General features: G+C 33.1%; 1 protein-coding gene across 1 annotated transcript; it reads left to right on the forward strand.

The window, feature by feature from the left end:
• Positions 1–1475: 1475 nt before the first annotated feature.
• LOC128161390 (uncharacterized) lies at positions 1476–14410 on the forward strand. The gene is made up of 5 exons (XM_052824679.1): positions 1476–1587; positions 1939–2089; positions 2346–2441; positions 7860–8045; positions 14164–14410. Exons 2-5 carry the CDS (start codon positions 1954–1956, stop codon positions 14367–14369), a joined length of 624 nt encoding a protein of 207 aa, XP_052680639.1. The 5' UTR covers positions 1476–1587; positions 1939–1953; the 3' UTR covers positions 14370–14410.
• Positions 14411–26288: the final 11878 nt, after the last annotated feature.

Consider the following 26288-nt stretch of genomic DNA (forward strand, 5'->3'; position numbering starts at 1 on the left):
CCTTGAAAGAAATCGTATTCTAACTGTATTATACGAAATGTCACATTTTCGCCAGGCTAGCTAAGCCTGTTAATGGCCGTGTAAACCAAATTCCTTTTGCGGGCGTCCCCTGGGCCCCATTCTTACCAAATATAAAGGTCCAAATATGGGATACAGAATGTTTGACAGCCCCTTGAGATCATATTTTGACTGTATTTTACGAAATGTCGCATTTTTGCCAGGCTAGCTAAGCCTATTTATGGCTGTGTTATGGCTTTTGAGGGTCGACTGGGCTGTCCCGGGGCCCCATCCTCATGAAATATGAAAGTCCAAATATTGGATACAGGGTGTTAGCTAGCCCCTTGAAAGAAACCCCATTATAACTGTATTATACGAAATGTCGCATTTTCGCCAGGCTATCTTAACCTTTTACTGGCTGTGTAAACCCAGTCCCTTTTGAGAGTCAACTGGGCTGTCCTGGGGATCCATCCTCACCAAATATGAAGGTCCAAATATGGGATACAGGTTGTTAGCGATCCCCTTGAAAGAAATCCCGTTATAACTGTATCATACGAAATGTCGCATTTTCGCCAGGCTTGCTAAGCCTCTTACTGGCTGTGTAAACCTAATTCCTTTTGAGAGTCGACTGTGTTGTCCCGGGGACCCATCCTCACCAAATATGAAGGTCCAAATATGGGATACAGGGTGTTAGCGAGCCCCTTGAAAGAAATCCCATTATAACTGTATCATACGAAATGTCGTATTTTCGCCAGGCTAGCTAAGCCTCTTACTGGCCGTGTAAACCCAACTCCCTTTGAGAATCGACTGGGCTGTCCCGGGGCCCCATCCTCATCAAATATGAAGGTCCAAATATGGGATACAGGGTGTAAGCAAGCCCCTTGAAAAAATCCCATTATAACTGTATTATACGAAAAGTCGCATTTTCGCCAGGCTAGCTAAGCCTCTTACTGGCCGTGTTCATTATGTCAATGTTCAGGTTAGGTGAGGAAGTAATAATTTTTACTATGAAACTATTTTTTTTAAATTGAAAAGGGAAGTTTATATGAAATTTTGATTTTACGTTTATTAGCATGTTTACGGTAATTTGAATAGCGAACCGACCGCAGAATTCTATTCGCTTTTCGAATAGTGAATAGCGAAAAGCGAATAGAACTCCAACTTCTGAATGCCTCTCTGTATTAAGTTGAAAAAAACGCTTAGATGGAATGTCAATTAAGCGTGCGAATAGAGTGCATGAGTAAATTATAGTGTGTTTGAAGTGTTTACTAAGTCTTTTAAGTAATAACAAGCAATCTGAAAAACTGTCCTTTAGGGCTTGAGACAGTCAAATACATGTATATTAATCAAAATTTAGATTTTGACAATGTTTTGATACTTTTTCAATTTTTTATTACGATGTCGCATAGGTTTGCTCAAAGTGTGAATGTGAAAACACAGCTGACATGAATTCACCGACGAGTGAACCGAATGGCTGTAGAAAAGCCTTCAGGAAAGTTACTTGAACTTTCTACTTCGACCTACCTGTAACATTATTTATTCTTGTTCCTTGATGCTACATCGTCACTGCATGAACCCGTCGCACACGAGGTTAGAGGGTGAATATTAAAAAGTTTTTGATTTTTGTCATAATTTTTTTTGGTAGGTATTACTTTGGGTGAAGGGGTTAATGATGATAATAAGCGGTATGTTCGTGCAGGTTTCATTTTCTGTTTTTGTGAGTATTCATACATTTGTGACCTGAAATAATATATCAAAATAGAATTATGTTTATCTACTGAGCAGTAATATAACTGTATTTGCACTGTTAACAACACTGCTGAGCGATTCTTTTATATCTGATGAAATTTGCACTTTTGAAGGAATGCACAGCAATTAATAAAGTATTCATTTTCTATCTGAAAAAGATTTATAAAAGTAGTTCTATGTACAATTTTGTAGATAATTTTTAATGCAATGGAAGATATGTTGAAGTCTGTTAGGATATCGACAGTGATCGTGATCATGATGACGAATACTGTTGCCGTGACAACGGACAACCGTGTTATTCTAAGTGGAGTGCTGGTTGGTTCGGCTCTTGCAGCGTCACAATGTAAGTACATTAACGTAGATTCCATATTTATCGCGGCTACTCAATTTTGCAATTCCTCTGTTTTGTATGGAATGTCAAAACCCGGCAGTACCTATGTTTTGCTGCATTTTTAAAGTTCACAACTGCCAGAAAAAAAAAAGGTTTTAAATTCAAGATGGTGGCTTCCTGCGAGTTTTCGCTAATTATACCCAGCGTTGTAATTAGGAATTCACATTATTAGCTAACTCTGAAATTTGATTACATTTATTTTATTCAGATGGGAGCTACACGTTTAGTCCACTAGAGTTTGCAGCTTTGACGACTTCTCTTCTTGTTTTGAACTATCCTAGAAAACAGACGCAAACTATGAAAGGTAATAAGTAGTTGGACTGATGGCTGGCTGTCAGATAGGAAACACTTATAGTAAAACAATTGAACTTGTGTTAGTTTTTCTATTAATCTTAAATCCTCAATTAATCTTAAAGGTCTTCTTAGTTACAAAAACAATCTACACAATTTTTCTTCCATTGTATGATTCTTATAAACTCCACGCAAAGAAAGATGACTTTCAATACATGACCCTTTCTTATTGATAAAGTTGATAGGGGAATCCATTTTTTCCCGTGAGGTGGAATTTCTCAGAATTTCGCTAATTTGTGTTCACAAGGCCGTAGAAGGGGTGGGGGAGAGAGGTCTGTTTTGGTTATATTTATAGTTTGTATGTTAATTTAAATTTACAGGGGTTCAGACCCCTCCTCCCGTATGATCCGTGTTGTACCGCTTTAATTGTCAATTAAGGGTTGGTAAAAGAAGAAGGGTAATTTGCACACAGGCTATGGTTGGCTATAAAGGTAGATTCAGTGGTTTTCGTGTCAAGTTCTTTTTTTACACAGCATGATAAACTTCCAAATATAGTTTGAACACATCAGTGATCATTTAAGATGACTTGTATTTGATTTAACAGGTCCGGTACACTACCTGATATGGATAACATTATTTAACACGTGACAGTATTTACGTCAAACAGATTCTCCAATCCAGTGAATGAGTTGCAATGCATGACAGTCTACAACGTGTTTATGGTTCAACAAACGCACGTGGTTTTTGTCTGTTTTTATCATAATATTTAATTGCTTGCAGGAATGTTTGTACATCTTGATTTTTACTTTAGAAGGTAAAAAGGGAAAGATTACATACCATTAACTTTGTTCCATGCTCACATTGAAAAGCACCGTTGTTTTAATTGATCAATTGTTGCTTCAAAAATCATCAGTATCAAACAACTGACAAACATACGCATACAAGTACAAACAGAGTTTGATAAGATAAACCGCACAATTGTGTTTTGGTTACTTGTTCATTGTGCACTAGAAATAAGTTCAGGTAACTGTACATTTTTAACATACGTTAATAGCCACAGTAGAAGAAATGCACAAATATACCAACGCAGAAGCGCAAGCTATACAGCTTATAGTATTTTGTCGGTTAAGCATTCTGATGAATGTCCCTGGAGAAAATATTAACGCGCATTCTACTAATGTTGTCCCAAATATGGGGTATTTTTTTTTAAATGTGAGCATACATATTGAAGTTCAGACATAATTGTCCATATTTATTTCATAAATTCTAAAAATCATTCAAAATGAGTTTCCAAAGGACAATTCAAAATGATATATATTCTCAATACGCTTTGTATACACTGAAACTTGTAGTAGCCCACAATGCCTTACAACTCATTCACCTGATTGGTTTGTGGATAAAAGTACACAGATGGCTAATTTAGTATGCAAATTTATGCCGACGTCACAAAATATAGTGGTCTCTACCCGTTTAAAGTATTGTACAAGTATGGTGCAGTGGCTCCCTAACAAATATATTGCTAAGATTTGTCAAAAGCAGAGGAAAACAATAAATATGTCAAAACACTTGGTGGAGAATTAGCAAAGAATAGGGGAAGGGGGTACTACTGCACTTTTTTACGGTATAGCCAGCTAGAACCAACATTTTATTATTTAGTATCGTTCGAAAATTCGGATGAGTATATTCTTTTTTTTTTAAATGACTGTTGGATTATATCTATATGGTGCATTCCCATTTTTTCAATGTTTGCAAAAAACCAAAAAAAAAAAAAGAACCAAACAAAGTGTAAAACTAGTCAAACAATATGGAGGTATAGATAATCAAAATACTAACAAACGAAAACTAACTGGTTAATCTAGTTAAACTTTGTTCTGTTGTTAACTAAATATAATACTCTTAATAAATGTTTCATGAAAAAGTAAGTTAACTGTATAATTTGTTTTAAAAATTTTCAAAAATATGAATTTTTTTTAAACATGAATTTTTCGGAAGGTCATGTGAAGAATAAATGTAATATTTTTGTATATTTTTTGTAGAAAATCAATAAGACTTTTTCATTTAATGAATATCAAAGGATATTTTATTTGGTAACCTAATATCATTTATTGTGGCTCATAATTTAATAAATCATGAGATCCTGCTTCATTATGTTAAAATTTAGCTGTTGAATTTTTGGACCTTGTAAGCTGAAGTCCACTGTAGGAAAACAAACGTGCAAAGTTATTAATATTTAGGCCGCTGTAGTTGGTTTAAAAGTTGTTTTAACTGTTAGAATTATAACTGAAATTCGGGATATAAGGATCAATAGACTGCCTTGTTTCAGAAAAAAGGTTTGCCTTTTGCAAAGCACAAACCTTTACTTGAAATGAAAAGTGACAAATTATTTTATGTTTCAATTCTAGATTCCTTTTTCTTGACTTTTTTGTAGACAAAACATATATTTCTTTCAAGCTTTGTAGCATGGCTGTCTTTTATTATGTTTGGAAATTCAATAAATGTATGTTACGGTGCAACTTCTCAATTACCTTGTTTACTGAGTACAAAACTGTTAGTCAACGACATAATGTTTCTGATGTAACGTTCATATATTGCCTAATTTAATTTTCTTTTATTATAAAGTTGCAGATCTGACGTTCTACGGAGCAATTTTGGTTAGGAAAATTCGGCATCTCAATCTTAATTTTCCCGTAGAGCCACGGATCATATTTTTTGTTCAATTACAACGATTTTGTGAACAAAGTTAGGAATATGCGAGAACAATTGAAGTGTTTCGAGGACTACATAATTTTGAGCTTAACGAAGTTTACAAGTACTTAACATTGTCATCATAATGTGTCCAGAACGAAGCAGCACGTAACCTTTGTCTGATTTTCTCCTCCGCAAGTGTTATTCACACCATCCGCAATAGTTTTATCTTTGCTATCAAAGGGTTTATGTCCACTCTGCTCTCCATAAACCCTAAGGAGATTTCATTACAAAACTCGGTGTTGCGGTGGCGCTATCTAGCTATGAGTTGCACCTCTTGCAACTATGATTTTGATCGGATAAAACAATGGATTACATATGTATACATGCTACGGCTTAAATACCACTTTAAAACATGCTGAAAGACGAGTATCGGAACAAAATTTACTACACTTTTAAATAAGAATAAAAATAAAGGACTATTTTGTTAAAAATGATTGTAGGAACGTGAGCTGGGAGTGAAAATGCACTGATATATGAAAGCGTTCATGCCATAAATCCAGGTATCGCCGTCTTGAATATTGCGACACATGAAATTAAACACAATACAGTTCAATGAACCTCTCAATGCAAAAACCAGATCTGGTTAGACCATCCTTGGGGAGGCACTGTGTCGAGCACTTGTGTCACAATCAGTGAAAAGCACCAAATATTTTACAGAAAATCACACGTGTGCTCTTTTGAATTTAATTTACAAGTGACTGTTTTAAACGGTCCAATTTGCTTTACTTTTCGCAGTTGCAGCCAATCATAAAATGGGGGTTTTAACCAAGTCGTCGTAATGATAAATGCCAAGGGTTTAAGGGCAGCGAGTGGGCCGAAACCCTTGGCTAGCGAGGATGCAGTAGTTCTGGAGAAAAGATGTCGCATTTGGATGATAGTTTGCTCCCTTTACGACGAAATGTTTTCCTATGCGAACCTAAGAAACGCGCCTCCAATGTGAAGAGTGCACCTATAAAATTAATGTAAAATGTATTCCGTATTCTGCATCTAATGAGATTTTAGTCGTATTGATTAGATGAAGTTTAAAATTACAATAAACTTCATATATAACGAGTTAACATAATTTTAAATCAATTTCAAATCATCATATATAAGTTGCTCTTGCAATTTTGCGACAGATTATATCATAATAAAATTGATTGGTTGCAGTAAATTTCTTTTGAAAAATTCCATTTCATTTAAATCGAGCTTAGGTGATTTTAAACCATTTCAAATCATCTAAACTAAGTTGATCTTAATAGTCTGTACCTGATAATCTCTAAGTTTAATTGCAGATAAATTTGTAAAGATTTAAATTTACGTGTATTTGAATATCCTTAGATTCACTTCAAATCAATTTTAAAACAATAGATCAAATTTGATTTTGCACATCTGCGTCTGTTGACATTTTTGTCGATTTGATTCATAAATTTTCAAAATGAAAATGTTTTCATTAAGTTCATTTAAATTAATTTAAAATGACTTTAAAAATCATTTAAAAGCATACCACGAGAGATGCTCTTTGGTATAATGATATTTTTCGATTTCATTAGGATTAAGTTTAAATTTACAGAAATAATATTAATTTAATTACATCGGTAATTAAATAACTTCAAATTATTTATTTAGATTGGACCTCCAATAGCATTATATTTTCTATTTTAACAAAGAAATTACGAGAAATATGTATGCTCCTTTTTAAGAGAAAATTTAATAGCAATTTCGAATTAGATTTATCTTGTCAAGTTGTCCTAAAACTGTGTCGTTATCTTTAAAAGTGTTAATGAAAAGTATTTAATATCTTGATTAGATTGAAGGACGCGGCTACTGTAATATCCTGATCAAAAAATAACATTCAAAAGTTCAAAGGTTTTGTCTGTACCGTAAGAACTGCATTAGACCCTTCCCTACTACCAAGCTTTTGATATCCAGAGGTGTATGTAGTTTAGATACATGTAGAACCATGTGTATGTCTGTCAACCTGTCAGATCTAAAACTTGCTTATTATCTTAACATGTTTTCTCCAAGCACAAGAGTATGTTTTCTTCATGTATTATTATACCCCCACTCCGAACTAAAGTGGGTATACTGTTTTCCCGAGTATCTGTTCGTCTGTCTGTATGTCTGTCACACCAATTTTCGTCAAAGATTCTCCAGCAAAATTATAATCGCAGGTGCTTAAAAGTTTAACACACTCTCGTTTTAAGGCATGCTATTTGGTGTGCTTCGTCTTTAATAATTTCGTTGTCAGCTTCCTGTTAAACGACGAATTTTGTTTATATTTTGTATAATTTTTATTTTAAAAATATCGTAGCCTATTTTCAGCAACTCTGATTCGCAGATGCTTGAAATTTTAACAATTGATTTAAAGGTATGCCATATGGTGGGATTCATTTTTGGAACAATTAGACGTCAACATCCGTAAATGACGAACTGGTTTATTATAAGAGTTATTTTCGTCAAGCGAGTAAATTTTTGTCAATGATTTTTCAGAAACTATAAATTGAATATACTTAAAATTTTTACATACTCATGTTCAGGCATTCCATATGACTGTTTTGATACATTTTTTTTTAACAAGTTCGATGTCAACTTCCAGTTAAATGTTAACTTCTTTATATATCCACATGAGAACGGTGGTATCACTTGTGAATTTTGGCTCACAGATATTTTGTTCTGTCATTTTTTAAAAAATATCTTGCAGAATTATGTGATTCCCTTGGTCCTAAAGGATACATTTGGGATGTATCAAATGCAATTTGTTATCATCTAAACACCATAGAGCTGAATGCTGTGGACGCAAAGAGAAAATGTATGTCAGAGCATCCAAACAGTCGACTCCTGTTGATAGACTCGGATAAGACCGCCAATTTTGCAGTTTCAATTATCGGTATGAAAATGGTTATTATATTAATATTGACAAGAGGCCCATGGGCCACATCGCTCACCTGAGGAACAATAGGTATGATAAAATCAGCTTATTGGAGTCATAATACAAACTATCTGGACAATGTACAATAATACATGTTGATCCTGTATAAATAAAATCCATTTCCCCCCTGGATATTCTTATGTTTATAATCATCTTTTCTAACAGGATGATTTTATAGTCATATCATATGTTGAGTATTGCAGTTCTCAAAAAGATCCTTAACAATTGTTTATATATGGGATATAAACGTACATAAACTCTGAACCTTCTTGTGAGGCCAAAGAATTGTCCTGGGGCCAAAGTTTTAACAATTACAAAGAATCATCTGGCTAATTCGTTTCTGAGAAGAAAATTTTTAAAGATCTACCATATATATTCCTTTGTTAAACTTTGACCCCCCCATTGTGGCCCCACCCTACCCCTGGGGATCATGATTTTCACAACTTTGAATTTACACTACCTGAGGACGCTTCCACACAAGTTTCAGCTTTACTGGCTGATTAGTTTCTGAGACAAAGATTTTTAAAGATTTACTATATATATTCCTATGTAAAACTTCAACCCCCATTGTGGCCCAACCCTACCCCCGGGGATCATGATTTTCACAACTATGAATCTACACTAACTAAGGATGCTTCCACACAAGTTACAGCTTTCCTGACTGTTTGTTTCTGAGAAGAAGATTTTTAAAGATTTACTCTGTATATTCCTATGTAAAATTTCGCCTCCATATTGTGGCCCCACCCTACCCCTGGGGATCATGATTTTCACAACTTTGAATCTACACTACCTGAAGATGCTTCCACACAAGTTTCAGCTTTTCTGGCTGATTAGTTTCTGAGACAAAGATTTTTAAAGATTTACTCTATATATTCCTATGTAAAACTTCGGCCACCCATTAAGGCCCCACCCTACCCTCGGGGGTTATGATTTTCACAACTATGAACCTACACTACCTGAGGATGCTTCCACACAAGTTTCAGCTTTCCTGGTCTTATGGTTCATGAGAAGAAGATTTTTAAAGATTTACTCTGTATATTCCTATGTTAAATTTCGATCCCAAATTGTGGCCCCACCCTACCCCCGGGGGTCATGATTTTCACAAATTAGAATTTACACTAACTGAGGATGCTTCCACACAAGTTTCAGCTTTCCTGGTCTTATGGTTCATGAGAAGAAAATTTTTAAAGATTTACTCTATATATTCCTATGTAAAACTTCGACCACCCATTATGGCCCCACCCTACCCTCGGGGGTCATGATTTTCACAAATTAGAATTTACACTAACTGAAGATGCTTCCACACAAGTTTCAGCTTTCCTGGTCTTATGGTTTATGAGAAGAAGATTTTTAAAGATTTACTCTATATATTCCTATTTAAAACTTCGACCCCCCATTGTGGCCCCACCCTACCCTCGGGGGTCATGATTTTCACAAATTAGAATCTACACTACCTGAGGATGCTTCCAAACAAGTTTCAGCTTTCCTGGTCTTATGGTTCATGAGAAGAAGATTTTTAAAGATTTACTCTGTATATACCTATGTTAAATTTCGACCCCCAATTGTGGCCCCACCCTACCCCCGGGGGTCATGATTTTCACAAATTAGAATCTACACTACCTGAAGATGCTTACATACAAGTTTCAGTTTTTCTGATCTTATGGTTCATGAGTAGAAGATTTTTAAAGATATACTCTATATATTCCTATGTAAAACTTCGACCCCCAATTGTGGCCCCACCCTACCCTCGGGGGTCATGATTTTCACAAATTAGAATCTACACTACCTGAAGATGCTTACATACAAGTTTCAGCTTTCCTGATCTTATGGTTCATGAGAAGAAGATTTTTAAAGATTTACTCTATATATTCCTATGTAAAACTTCGACCCCCAATTGTGGCCCCACCCTACCCCCGGGGGTCATGATTTTCACAAATTAGAATCTACACTACCTGAAGATGCTTACATACAAGTTTCAGCTTTCCTGATCTTATGGTTCATTTGCAAAAGGGCGTGATCCTTAATTTTCACAAATTTTAATCCCCTTAGGCTAAGGATGCTTTGTGCCAAGTTTGGTTGAAATTGGGCCAGTGGTTCTTGAGAAGATGTTGAAATTGTGAAAAGTTTACAGACAGACAGACAGACAGACAGACGGACGACAGACAAAATGTGATCAGAATAGCTCACTTGAGCTTTCAGCTCAGGTGAGCTAAAAACTAATTAAAATTGTGATTTTAAAAAAAGTTTGTTGTTTTCTTAGTTTTAGTTATACAGCTAGTTCCTTGTACTTCTATAAATTAAAGTCATGTTAAATAATTGTTTACAATATCAGTTCTTTCCGCTTGCATAACTGAATTTCAATGAAAAATGCATTAAATGATAACATTGTTGCTTTTAATGTCACAGGTGCATTTCGAACACTTATTCTCTATGTTGCCATGATCATTAACCCTAAAAACGAAAGAAATTAACTTGTCGAGTTACCCTGAGATAGGAACAATATAAGCAGACAACTTTAAACTCCATTTTTCTCTTTTTCATTATTTATAATAGTTTACTCTTATATGAAGATCATGTGTTATAATTTTGCCAATTTTAGCTCACCTGAGCTGAAAGCTCAAGTGAGCTATTCTGATCACATTTTAAAATCTAAATCTAAAAATAGAGATAATCGCGGTGAATCAGTTTATAACTTCGGGTTCGGTATTCCATATCGAAAACGAAAGTTCTTTGTATAAAGCAGCCATGTTTGAATGTTGACGCATGACAAACGGGTCAAACTGACAAAGATGAATTTGCTTGTTGTGCAACAGTTTACGTGCGAAGGGATACTTGAAACATGCTAAACATATTTGTGCCGATTTCGTGATGTGAATTGAGGTTAAATCTTTCAATGCGTTGACATTTTTTTTCACTCGTGACCGTGGTTTTACGTTGTTTTAAATTTGTTTATGCTTTTTAACTTGATTGGAAATATCTCCGGTATTTTGGAAATTTTTACGTATCGAATCAAATATAGACTTCAGTAAATCAGACAGTTAATTATTTACCTGCGCACAATGAACAAAATCCGATGCACTAACAACATTTTATATTATAAATACTATATATTCTATTGGTAATTCGGTACGATCTTTAGGTAATGGTTAATTTTAATGCAACGTGTTTTGTTAAGATGCTGTGCATTTTCAGTCTAAACGGAGATTGTTTTTTCTGTTTTTTCTGCTTGAAATATATAGGTATATATATATATATATATATATATATATATATATATATATATATATATATATATATATATATATATATATATATATAATGAAAAATAAATTGTGCTCTTTCTTTGTTTTAGTGCATGTTTCTTCTGTTTTAATTGTCTACAATTTTCTCTTTACAAACCGTCTTCAGCTGTGTCAAGTTTCGAATTATAAGCAAGATACAGAGCTTTGCTCACAGAACTGAGGCCATGCTTTTGTTCATTCTGAATAGGAAATACCAAGTTTTAAAATCTTAAGTTGAATTTAATTTACTCTTGTGAACAAAAAAAAAAATGACTCAAACCAAGCAGAATTGTGAGTTCTGTATCTTGCTTATAATTCTTGATTTGTAGCCATTTGTTAATGTTGATTTTGAATAAAGATGAAAATAAAGGGTGGGCCATAGTAAAATAGAGCGGTATGCCTGTCAATACATTGCAGTCTGAGGCTCATTGAGAGGGGTGAGGCTAGACCTTATGAGAAATCTTGACAAGCAAAAAAGAAAAAGATTTTGAGTACGACTATGTCTAACTTTGCCAAAAAAGTGGGGGGGGGGGCCTACACCCAGTTCCGACGCCTATGCATTTATTATACATGTAATAGCTCTTTAACATATCACATAATAACATTTTTCATTCGAGTGTATTCATCGATCAAGTGAGTAAGGTTATAAAAGTTCACGCCTGGTAAACAACAATCGTTTATAATGCGGAAGACCAATAAGATTTTTGAATGTTCTTAATTTGAGCGCCTTGAGGTACAATTTTCTTCTTTCACATATAAGATTTTTTTTAAATAAAATACAATAACTACATGTACCTAGTACAATGTAGTTGAAGACGTATATGCATATTCTCATATATAATTTAATCGTTTTATAAAGTGAGGGGGCAGAACTAAAATAAAGGGAAGTGGAGTTAACAGTGTACCCTTACCAAAAATTTAGTTTTATATCTTGCATAGGATCTTATTTTTGGTAAAAATGATATTTCATAAGGGTAAAGTGTCAAAGATTAAGTGTAGGAAAATAAGTGTAAAATTTGGATACAGTTTATTTTATGGTATTCTTTTTTTGTTTTTATACCGAGGGGCAATATGGCACAATATCCTTTGTACACCCATATAAAGCCATTGTTGCTCAGATGAGCGATGTGGCCCCATAGGCCTCTTGTTATTAAATGCCCCCACATGCAATAAAAAGACCAATGAACATTCTGAATCCAAATTTCTTTTTATATTAACTATCAATGATATGGTTCACTTTTATTTTCTATTCATCATTCAATGTGTAATCAAAAACATTTTTTTGGCCTCTGTGTTTTACATAACAGAGTTTAGAGTTCTGTACATCACTTATAAATCGATGACTGACACTCGAATTATAATTATTTGCAAAAATCCTAAATGTATCAATCTTCACATAAGAAATGAAAAGTTGAAATTTAATCTTTGAGCTAAAATCGCGAGCGTCCCCCTTTAAAAGACTGTAAAATCCAATAATTGCAAAACAAAAGAGTTTGTGAAATCTGAAAAATGCATTTGTTACATAACAATTATGATACATATAAAACATTTATTTAGTATGAATGTTAAGTGATTAATCTTGTTAACGTAGCTCGCGGGTTTGCTGACGTCACAATAGGAATCGACGTAAAGAGTTGACCGTCATAGTTAACTCATATTTTTTTTTTAAATGACAAATGAGATATTTAGAATTATAAAAGAAAATATTTCAAAAAGCTTAAATGCGGTTTATGACTGTTTATACAAAGATTTATAATATCAAGTGCTGAAAATTTAAAGATGTCACATACATTGTCACATTTTGTTCTATAAAGATAAAGAATGGATGTGCGTTAGTACTCTTCCATTTAAAGTCGTGTTTTTTAAATAGAATGTATGCATTAACTTCGCTTTTTTTTTTATAATTATAACTTCCGTAATCTGTACTACCGATTAAATTCTTAAGTTTCTTTTGGCTTGAGATAACTGTTTTATTCAATTACTTACTTATAATGTCAGTAGTTGCCTGGCATTTTATTTTTGCATTGATTGACTCAGAATTTCATAAAAACAAAAATAGCAATATTCTGTATCTTTACAGCCTTACATTAATTGCATTTGAATACATTCACAATAATGTCTAATAAGCATTTACATGTTCTAAAATGTGTTAAACAGCTAGTCTTGTCAATAAATGCATTTCAATTTTGGTGTTCTAAGAAGTAAGGAAATGATGACGTAAGGCTAACGTCGTAATGAAAATATAAGGTTTTTAGAAATCTTTTAAATCTTTATAGTTTTTTTGCCAAAAATTGGCCGAGAACACATACTGATATTTTTTTATGAATTGATTCATAATTATCTCCTCTGTTTTTGTGTTGAGTATGATTAATTTCGTCTGAATCGTTTAAAAGTTTGGAGCATAGTTTTGTAATGCGTTTCTCAGTTAAAATGTGCATTTTACTATATATTTCATTGAAATAGCGTTGCTGGATTTTATTAATGATACTGTATTTGAAACACGATAACATTATTACCGCGCAGACGAATCTTAAATAAATTTTAGAAATAAAACTATAAAACCTATGGATCACGTGGACAAATTTTCGAGGTAGGTTTTCTCACAAGCAGGTAAACCCGCGAGCTACCTTAAAGTGTGCATTTCACATATTGCATTGTATTTTAAAGTTGAAATAATTATTTGATATTTGGTGAAAATAAATATTCTGACAGGGCTTTGTAGATGTAAGAACGGTTATGTCTTTTAACATACATGTATTAAAACTTACCACATAAAGAAAATAACTGTTTTGTAGATGCATTCAGCACTGGACCGATATATCTACAAGGAACTAAGTCAGGCCCCAACTTTGTTGACGATAATGGACAGGTAATTACTTACTTCAACTGGGATGATGGAGAACCTGGCAATGGGAATTACCTTCGCACCGATACAGTTACACGTTTACAAGAGGCATCATCGGGGACAAGCTTCTACAAATTTATATGTCGATTGTATTGAAAAGTCAAGATTCTTTCAGACATTAAACACTAAAAATAAAGTATTACATATCAAAACTGGTTTACGGAGCTATTCTTTTCTTTACGTCATTCCTATAACGATTTGTGTCTGATGTGTCATACATGTATTAAGCAGAGATATACAAAACAAGAGAAAAGGTGTCAATGTAACAGAACACTGGGTTTTCTTTTGTTTGAACTGTATCCATTATCCATTTGTCAATCTGTATTGAAATCACTACATACCGATATGAATAGAGTAATGTGTATGCAATATTTTGCAAAATGAGACTTATTTCCACACAACTGATCAGTGTTCATAAAATTATTTAAAAAAAATCCGAATCCAAGTAATATGCACATCTATACTACACTATTGAAATAATAGACTCGAATTTTTTAGCTTTAATACCGAGAAATCTGAAGAAAACTGTCTTTTGTTTTATATATTTTTAACATCATTGGTACCTAGAGATTACCAATTTGTTTTTATTTTTTCTCAATCAGGCTTCACTAATTAGTAATCAAAATATTTCCTTTAAAAACTCTGGAAATCATCTGAATTTTTCGGATTTTACAATCTTGCGCATGCGCATTACATTCACGCTTAATCACGGGATGCTCTTAATTTTTGTTGCCACAAATATCACATTTGCATTGATAAACTCAAACAAGATAATAGATAAAGAGGGTTACGTTATTTCGAAAATTTGTTAATTTCTTCTTTCATTGTTAAGTATTAAATTCATATTAAAGCCGCGGTAATAAAACTGAATGCTTTATTCAGTATATAAAAGATCAGTTCCTTGATGTTAATGTTTTTTATTTTCCATCTGATAATTTGATAAGACATACATAGAACTAGTCGTGTTTCTTCATTGAAGCAATATTGAAACTTATCTGTGTCCTCTTTTATTTCTTTTAATTCAGATTACCTTTTATTGAAACACTGGAAAATTTTACTCGAGTTTAGGGGCAATAAACATCGAAAAGTACCAGTCAATCAATGATCGAACTAACTTTTTAAAAACAAAATGGCTGCCAATATTGCGGGGCTCAGGGCTGAGAGATGGGTTTTTTGGGCCTTAGAACTCCTGATCCAACTTTCATTTTTCGCTGATATTCTTATACATACGTGTTACCATTAATCCTCGCTTCGAGAGGCGGGCTTCGCTGCGCTCGGTATAAACAAAACTAACTTTTAAAACATAAAAATACTGTGCTGAATAAAGACGACGTCGAAGGTTCTATATGTATGTAGTTTATTCTCCTGTGTCCCAAGCATAAGTGGCGAGAGGGAGACGGGGGAATAAACTTAATCCTCGACCTGTCCTCAGTTAGGTCACACAAAAGGGGTAAATACAGTGTAATCATACCCCCGCTCCGAAGGAGAGGGGGTATACTGTTTTACCCTTGTGTGTCTATCTGTCTGTCCGTCTGTCTGTCTGTCTGTCTGTCTGTCCGTCCGTCCGTAACAAAAATTTCTGTCGCATTAATTTCAGCAACTATTTATCGCAGATGCTTGAAATTTTTACACAGTGTTTGTTAAGGCATGCCATATCGTGGGATATTTTTTTGTACCAATCGGACGTCAACTTCCTGTTAAATGACGACTTTGTTTATTTTTAGCCAAAATTTTCAAACAAATTTTTGTCAAAGATTTCTCAGCAACTGTTTATCGCAGATGCTTGAAATTTTTACATAGTGTTTGTTAAGGCATGCTATATCGTGAAATGTATTTTTGTACCAATCGGACGTCACTTCGTGTTTAATGAGTACTTTGTTTATTTTTAGCCAAAATTTTCAAACAAATTTCTGTCAAAGATTTCTCAGCAACTATTTATCGCAGATGCTTGAAATTTTAACACACTATTTGTTTTTGCATGCCATATTGTGGGATATATTTTTGTATCAATCAGACGTCAACTTCCTGTTAAATGACGACTTTGCTTATTTTTTAACCAAAATTTTCAAACAAATTTTCGTCAAAGATTTCTCAGAAACTATTTATTGCAGATGCTTGAACTTTTTACACAATATTTGTATAGGCATGCCATATCGTGAAATATATTTTTGTACCAATCGGGCGTCAACTTCCTGTTAAATGACGACTTTGTTTACTTTTAGCCAAAATTTTCGAACAAATTTCCGTCAAAGATTTCTCAGCAAATTTTTGCATATTCACAGCAGAGCGGGGGTATCACTAGTGAGCATTCGCTCACAGATATCTTGTTAACAAATTGTTATAATGCCTTTATTGAATTTCTTTTGGGGAGCCTCACGAGGTTAGCGTCCCCTATTACTTAAATTTTCATTCAACTAGCGGAAGAGTTTTTCACTATCCTTGGCATCTATGGTTATGCGTTAATCCTAAAGTGATAGTAAAATTAACTCAAATACCTACGTACTAACAGATGAATAGATAGACCGACTTTTGTTTACATTACTTATTAATGAACTTGACCATTTGATAATTGCCGATATGTGAGAATTATTTATTCCTAAATAAATTTTTACTAACTTTTTAGATAAACGTTAATCCGAAGTTTTTTATTTTTTTATTATATACCAATATTCAATTAATTATCCTTGAGCTTTACAACTCATTGGAATACAAATTATAATACATATAAAATTATATACAAATGTGCAATGTGCAGTAAGTGAGTGGACATATTAAGACAATATAATCATGTACATATCTTAGATATGAATGGACATAAATGTATGATAAGTAGCTTAAACTGTAGTATTATTACAATGCTGCGCTCTCATTTTGGAAGCGCTAGACAAATATTTTCCTAAATTATTGAGTTCCTTTGTATTGTTAACACTTAAAAGTTTAGCTAGCTTAAAAACACTTGGTTTTTTGTAATAAAAACTCTTTATATATTTCTTTCGTAATTCAGCGTAAAAAGGACATATGAGTATAAAGTGGTGGCACCTTGTTGTGTCGACCTTTTTCAATATTTAAAGAGTGTGATGAAGTTCGAAAAATACTTATAATTTTTTTTGAAGTATAATTACTCGGTTTCCTAAGATAAGTTTGCAAACAAAAATTATCCACAAGGTGTTGATATAACCTACTCTTCGGCGGAGATGTCGAAAAAGATGACATCAAACTTTGTTTATTAATATCTAATATTCTACACTCAATTATCTTGTAGGTTTTACATTGATTTGAACAAGTTTCGACAAACAAATATTTTAGACCCATGCTAGATAACTCGCTTTGTATGGAAACCATCCAGTTATCGTTATTGACAAGCATGTTTTCGTATGCCTCCTTCAAGATAATGTTATTTGTATTTTTAATTTTTAACCAGTATTTGAAAATTCGAAGTTTTCTTTTAATATACAAAGGAAATCTACCCAAAGGATTTTTTTTTATTTAAGAAGTATTACCAGAAATCCTGGTACCTGTAAGCAAATATGTTTGTAAATTTCTTTAGTTCCACAAAATCAGGGGTCTACCTTAATCTCAATACTAATAACCGAAACATCTTTTAATTTCATTTTTTAGTATGGTATTTGATCATGTTTGTTTATTGAAATTTAATTAAAAGAACTATATATATACCAATTTTCATAATCAGTTAAGACTGAAACAGTAGTTTTTTAACATAGTATTCAGGTTTTAAAACGTATTAATCTCAGACTCCCTGAATTTTATCCAAATGTAATTTGATTTTTCTTTTAATAGTTTATGAAGATCATTTTTTGGTAGTACTTCTGAGTTGTGTATAATTTATTCTCTATTGATCAAACCTAAAAAAAATGCCCAAAAACGAGCTGTTATGCACACTGATTACTTCTTATATACTGACATTAGATTCAGATGGACAATGAATTATTATTTTTACAGCAACACCAATTGTTACAAATAGTACACAAAAAGGATTTATATGTGATATAATAAAAATCTAACTCATCGTGCTCCCAGGAGTTCAGTTTTTTAAAAGAAAAAATATTTAGATTAATATCAACCTATTCAAATAAATGTTTTGGATCTGCAAGATTGGATTGATATGCATATTCAAACAATATATTTCAAACTTTACTGAATACTGACAATCTGAACAAGTGGTGCATGGCCTGTCTGGCTGACAGGATGATAATCTGCAATATCACAGAATCTTCAGATTCATTCTAATTAAATTACCTTTTTTCAATTCCTATCACCACCATTTATGTACACAACATTTCTCAAAAACTCCATTAACCAATAATACAACATGTAATCTTGTACATTCTATAATCTTACTACTTTGTTTTCAGGAGAGGGTTCATACACTAAACTTTTCAACAAAATATGCTTTTAATAAATTCACTTTAATCTGATAGTGCTTTATTTCAAAATCTTCATTTGCAACACAAATACACTATCCTGTACGTGTAAAAAAAATCATCGTCCATTGCTCTGTTTACTATGTAGCCGATAGCTGACTATGTCATCTTTGACGAATAACGCACACGGGTTTCTTATCTCATTAAAGATCGGCAAAACTCGGAGATCTGCTGCAGCTGGAATTTTTAGCACACTTAATTAAGCTGTGTTCTTATCTGATACTAGTCAAATGGAAAAATTGTTATAAACTGATTTATATTTATCAAAGAAAATGTTTTTAGAAGAAAATGATTTTGTGTCACCTGTCCTTTAATATTTCTTTTTTAATTGTAAAATATAAAATAATTAAAACATTTGTCAAATATTATATACTATATGTAATTATTATGTAAAATAAATAAAAATCAAAATGTGCATCGTCACATTTCCAGAACATTTTTGGCTGTAACGGGTTCCTGTGTTAAATTAAAGTCATACAGTTCTGCAGTTTGTGTCAAAGATAATTAAGAACGTAATCGTGGTCCTCTGAGAGCTGGCCTATCTGCGACAGTGTGTTGTCTTCTGAAGATGTATTTCTATCACGAAAAAATTGACGTCCATATTAGCCATTTTTCTCTTTAGACTGCAAGTGCGCAAATGAGGGCAAAAATAGAAAGTCGAATTCGCGCGTGATCATATGTCATATGACAAATCATATTAGGATAGGATTTCTGATCAGCATCACGCCATTCGAATCTTTTCTTGTCACCTTTAAAAATCAAGAGAAAGGGCGAGGTGATCCGATAGTTTACTTGCCAAATTATGAATTTCTTTCAACTATTGTACTGTGACTTGTCGTATTAGTTTTTCACTAGCTTTTCTTAGTTTTTCTAAGAGGTCACTTGAAGGCTGCGCCTTATTGTGGCCTCTTAACCTCTCTATAGGTTATCTGGATAAAAACCAATAAAAACTAATACAGTAACTATTATTTGATCTGCAACACAGAAACGTCTTATTTTGAAAACTGTAGAAGTTTTCAACATTTCAATAACCGGATTTTTCCGTTGAAAACTCTGGATAAAATTATACATGTATACTTACTCCGTTGTTGGGACTATCGAATTTTGATAAAATAAAATGTCCGTCTTGCTATTGGTCCTACAACAAACAATTCTACAAATACGGTACATTACACCTTGCATTGATAAAAACTAACCCTCAATCAGCATGATTGAAAAATAATTTTACCGAGGAGTTTCAAGCAGAAATTCCACCTGATGTGACAGTTTTAAATAAATTCAAAATGGCGGCGATGTATTATAAGGTTGAGGGTATATATTTTGATAAACAGAAATTATTGTTTATACAAACGCACCTAAAAGCAATCTTTCTATCGAATGAAAAGTAAAATTGGCAATTTATTGGAAATCATTTAAGATGTATTTATTTATTTAACTTGTAATTATTGACATTAAACAGCAACGAAGTAGGGTATACTGATCGGTGGTCGAACGTGATCGAGAGTCGAACGCTATTGGTCACATACCATATTCTTACCACGCAAGTAGTTCTATTCTAAAAATGTATGTATTATTTCAAAAATTTCCAGGGGTACTAAATGGTCGAATTTGGTTCCTTTTATGGCATGGATGGAAAGAAAAAGGTTTGAAAAAAAAATACAGGCAGGAAAAAATTTAGAAAAATTATCTTTCTATCCGCAATAGAAAGGATGTAAAGAGGCCAGTGTTTATACAAATTCCAAAGTGAAAGTGAATTTTTTATGGTAGGGGTTATTTTAGGGGTCATATCTCAGTCCTCTCTCGATTGATTTTCCTGTAGTTTGATTATGTTGTTGGACTAGTGTCATTCTATAGGTATGCTGTATTTGAACTCATTTGAGCCGGTGGAATTTTTTATATGATTTATTGTTGTATAAAGGGAAAAATAATTGTGGTCTGTGTCCTATTCACGAAAAGCATAAACAATGAAAGATAGATAACTCCTCTTTGTCGTCTTTGTTTTTCTATTTACAATACGTTAGAGTTATCTTCCGTTGACTGAACTCTTTTGATCACGAGTACAAGGTGCCAACTGAGCTGCGTTTCTTATTTTATTTTAGTCCACCGGTGTTGTTCCAGAGTTTAAAACTTTGGTATTTTAGCAAAGTGATTTAAATTATAAATAATTTTATCTAGATAATATATTTAAAAAGCTAATTTTGCCATGTTTTGGATACATGATTTTCATATAAATCACCCAAAGATCATTTTATATAATAATATAATCTGAAGCCGAACACCTAAAATGACTGCAGGTCGAACAGTGTTCGACTTCAGATATATCTATTCAATTAAAAATCTATATCTTTGTAACGAGATGGAATTCATCATTGTAATTTGCAGATTAAGGATAACTTTTATAAGTAGACAAACACATGTGTTTTCACTGTCATTCAAAATTGACGTAAATTATAGCGTGTATAGCTTTAATGTTATGCAGAGTTTTTATGCAAATTGTAAACTAATTAACAAGTCCTTAATATAATATTTTCATTTAAAATATATGCTAAAGTAAAAAGCTTCCAGAGCGTGGCTTAGACACTGGAAAATAACACTAAGTTGCTAAATCAGAAAAAAATACTCCAATGACCAGATACTCAAATGCAGAAATTAATTTAGTTTAAATATTAGAATATTTAACACTTCTTAATTAATAGGACGAGAAGCGTTGTCGTCAAAAATCTATTTGCTGTTGGAATGCATCACCACGGAGGAAGAGAACTATAGAGAGATATCCCGATGTTCGGCTCCCTAGAGCCAACCAATAAATGGGACCCAAAGACAATGATCATCTATCACGACAGGAAAATGTTGCACATGGCCGCGTACCTAAAGAGATCAGACGCTGCTATGGTGTTTGAGCTTTTCCAGAAAGGCATCATCACCTGTTATCTAAAAGCTAAGGGTCCCACTGAGCAAATTACAATGAGAAACGGACCACGCAAACAATTTCTATAATACCGAATTGTGATGTACATGTGCACGCAGTACCGGACGGATATATTCATTTTCATAGCGCGTATAATCTGTGAATCAATCGGTAGATAAAATGTCTTCCGAATCTTGTTAGCAAGTTTTTGAATTCATCTTTATAGGTACAGGTCTTTCAGACGTAGCTGTAATAATTATCTACATTTGTGTACAGGATTGAAACCATTAAAGCTGACATGAATTCATAAAAGCATTTGGTCGACATATTAGTTTCGATCGCTCCTTTACTGCCTCTGGGGTACATATACCGGTTGAGAAAGTTACAGTCGGTTGCTTTCCGATCGAGGCATTCACGTTGCACGGACTTCTAAATGCATGAACTACACATTGTAGTAAAATGTAGTAATAAAGAATAAAGAAAACAACAATCAATGAAATACAAAAATATTTATTCTTTGAAGCATGTCCTAGGTATCCGTATTATTTTTGCACAGACAGTGCTGCCTTACTTCGCATGCACATCGAACACGTGTGTCGTTCATACAGAGTGCATAACGTCTGCATCTTCTTGGAAACCCCGGCGACACTACATCCAACACAGTAGATAAATGATCATAGTAAATCCAAGAAAGTAACAACGTTTCCATCCGTTCCTACAAAAACACTCCGTTTATAAAATCCATGCGATAATTGACATTGCTCGATCTGCCACAGTGTGTGGTTTGCGCATGTGCGATGTTATAACATACACAGGGAAACGGCCTACAATTATCGAGGAATTTTTGAAGTATCTGCGCCTGGATTTCAGTCTGTCTTGTTTCGTCGTTTATTGGATATATCTTGCCAGTGAAGTGGTTGTCATATTATTTTTGTTCAAAACGCGTTTTTACAAGTCTTTTCGTCCAAGGTGACGTGTTTGGGTGTATGAAATTCCTGAATGCGATGAAGCAAGACGAGGGCTCTCGGCCTTATTAGGGGGTGTGTAGCGATGAGCAGAACAATAGAAATCGACAACTAATATGGCGGTAGTCGGAGATAAAAGGGAAATGAATTGATGTCAGCTTTAATAATAAAATAGACCGTTTTAAATAATCAACCATTATCATAATGTTAAAAAAAAATCATAATATTTATGGTTTTTTATTTTATATATATTTTTTTTTTATATCAAAAAGACATATTTCTGGAATTAGATTTGTAATTGCCTTCTATAACCTTAGAAATTACATTTAATATATATTTGATATATTGCTAAATACTTCTGAAAAGTTTTAGATTAATTAATAGAAAAGTATTATTTAATGGGGGGGGGGGTCCTAAAATGCCATTAATCAAATTCAAGCAACGCCACGGATGAGGTGTAATTGATAGATTGTATCACTTATATTGCTTATTGAGATACGTCCTTTCAGACCAAATGGTCATCCATGATAAAAGTTGCACAATTCTGACAACTTCATGGAGAGTTCCACGGTAACTACAACCACTGCTGACATACGAAGTAGAATATTAGACTAGATCCAAACCGGCTTGTTCAGTGCTGTTTGCATTTATACTTTTATCTTTATCAATTTCAATTGTGACTGAATTTCTAGAGGGGAAAACCAAAGTTTATCTGTGTTTACATATTATCTAATTGATCAAATTTTCATTTGAGGAAATCGATCGGTGAAATAGTGAATTTGAAAGACCAGTATTTCAATACTCTTGTTCGATAATTTAATTTTAACAAAGCAGATAGTTCAATGATAAAACATTTATCTACTGTCTACATCGCCTCCGTTTGAGTCAAATGCTTAGCTTACAAAATGTGTTTTCTATTCTTGCCGTTAAAGCTATACACGCTATTATTTGCGTCAATTTTGAATAAAGGGGAAAATGTATGTGTTTGATTACTAATAAAAGTTACCTTTATGCTGTTAATTATAATGCTCAATTCGATCACGTAACAAATATATCAAATATCAAACAATAAAAAATATTTATTTTCCTGCCAGGAAAGTAATGCCCCCTCGTGAATATCAATCTATCACGTGATATCGACAGCTAAATTTAGTCTATCATACCAAAACTGGTGAAGGGTCAACATCTTCATAATTGTGATAGTTTCACAAAGGAAAGGATATTTTCAGTAAAGCATAATTTTTCCGATACACGAGTACAAACAAAAGAAAAAAATACAAGCCTGTAAGTAGATATGAATACTACCTTTAAAAAAATGACGTAGACCTGTGTTTTTCCCCTATGTGCTATTTATAGATCCTATAAGTGTTAATGCAGAAGTAAGGGTATCGTGAATGACAAACGTATTTTACTCAGTATACATGTATGTATTTCAAATTAACAACTGTTAAGCATATCAAAAATCAAGTTGGATATTTAATTAGGCAAACAATAACGACCACCTAGTTCTCCGCGGACATGCGCAATGAGGTCGGTTTGCTCTTCCTTCATCAATATTCATGAAAAGGTATATTTTTCTGGCAGGAAAATAAACAATTAAAAATCTATATCTTTGTAACGAGATGGAATTCATCATTGTAATTTGCAGATTAAGGATAACTTTTATAAGTAGACAAACACATGTGTTTTCACTGTCATTCAAAATTGACGTAAATTATAGCGTGTATAGCTTTAAATGTAGAATATTTTCCAAAATGTTCTTTTACAGAACCATGTTGATGGTGAATGGGGCTTAAATTAGAATTTAAAAAAAAAATGAATCCTCTAAACACTGCGATTTCGCCGCTTTTAAACACCGAAATTTACCCTTTCAAATAAAAATAAGGTAATAATTTAGCTTAAAGATGTAAGAATGATTTCTATGGGAATTAAAAACATATTTGTTAAGGATATTTTCCTTATAATTATTATATCAACTGGATCTCGTTAAAAGTAACTAGTAGGTCTTCCGTCTGATTTGTTTTATATGACACGATGAAATATCGATACTATCTGCAAATTTGGGATCCTGTTAAAACTGGGTTTTTTGTCTCGGGGCCGGAAACGGACGAACGGAAGTGATTAATGAAAATGAAAGCCAGTATTTCTTATACATTTTCCTAGTGTACATCACTATTTATCAGGCTAGATGAAACAACCAAGAAAGTCTGTTAAACTTTTTAAAACCATGAATTGTTCGAACCCTTCCAGTGATCATGAGTACCGGCAGTAACAGTTAACAAAATAAAACCAGTCAACACATCTTCAATCAATTGACTATTATTCATAAAAGTCTTAATCACTTACAGTGACTAAAATCTCATAGGTTTCAAATTTTTAAAAAAGAGTAAAGCTACCTAAGATATTTGATATATCTCACCGAAAAAGAATATGTTTGCTTATTTAACATTGTATAGTTAACATTTATAAGATTTTATGCTAATATATTCATTCCATGTAAAGTTAATTCAAAAAAGGAAAAAAAATAATTTTTTAAGTGCTTCCGGTGACGACCGAAAGCAACGTCAAATCAAACAAAATAATGTGAACACAGGTACATACTTCGGAATATCATCCCACAAAGTTTGGTTGTTCTAGTTGTCACCGTTTTTGAGATCACGTGGAGTCAGTGTTTATTGTCTCTTGACAGGAAACGGAGAAACGACAAACATGTGCAGTGATAATAAAAGTTAGTATTTCTTGAAAATTAGACAACTGTAGTTAAGTTTAGTTTAGTTTAAATTTCAAAGAACTTAATTTGTTTGAACCATTCCGGTGAGGACCGGAAGTGACGGTTGACAAATAAAAGCGGTTAAACGCATTTTCTATAAAATGTCTATCCTCAATGTAATTTTTGTAAATTGATCACTTGCACTTTCTGAGATCTCTTGGGTAAAACATTTGTTTGAAAAAGGCTATCCGAAATATTTGAAGTATATCACCGGAAGTAGATTTTTTTAAAATTTGATATCAGATGACATATGTTAGGATTTGATATCAGATGACATATGATAGGATTAATACCTATATTTTAATTGTATGTAAAATAATTTTAATGCATAAATTTAATGCATAAAAATTGAAGTGCTTCTTGTGACGACCAAAATTATGACGAACCAAACAATATGATTTAAAGACATCTACAACCATAGACCTGTAATCCTACAAAATCTAATTGCTCAAGTCTTAATATTTTTTAGATCTCGATGTCACAAGCTTTTTGTTGCGGGACAGGAAACGGACAACAGGTAATGAATTTTGGAAAAAAAATGAAATTAAAACAACATAATAGTGCACAGCTGCAAACTGTAGTATACATACCCTTAAAACTTTGGAGTTATATCTCTGATGGTTTCGAAGATCAGCTCTGCACGAAATAGGTCGGAAAAAATAACTATATCGACCGTAATTTGGAACCGGAAGTGACGTCAAAAATTTCAGAAACATAAAAAAATCAGATCACATTTAATCATCTGTGAAAAATTGGTTGAGATCGGTCGAAAAGTGTACGAGAAATCGCGTGCACAAAAATTTGGAAAAAAAAAATTAAACAGTACGAAATCAATAAGGTCTCCGTTGGAAAGAAATACATTAATAAGGCCTAAAAAAAAGTTGTATGTTTAGGGTAACCCGACCTAACCTACAAAAATGCCCCAATCCT

This window comes from Crassostrea angulata, chromosome 1, assembly GCF_025612915.1.
Source record: "Crassostrea angulata isolate pt1a10 chromosome 1, ASM2561291v2, whole genome shotgun sequence".
NCBI lineage: Eukaryota > Metazoa > Mollusca > Bivalvia > Ostreida > Ostreidae > Magallana > Magallana angulata.

What these genes read in the sequence shown, in the direction of transcription:
- LOC128161390 (XM_052824679.1), top strand. Translation starts at nt 1,954, where the DNA reads ATGGAAGATATGTTGAAGTCTGTTAGGATATCGACAGTGATCGTGATC. An exon ending in GGCTCTTGCAGCGTCACAAT is followed by an intron (nt 2,090 to 2,345) that starts GTAAGTACATTA and finishes TATTTTATTCAG; the next exon opens with ATGGGAGCTACACGTTTAGT. An exon ending in ACAGACGCAAACTATGAAAG is followed by an intron (nt 2,442 to 7,859) that starts GTAATAAGTAGT and finishes AATATCTTGCAG; the next exon opens with AATTATGTGATTCCCTTGGT.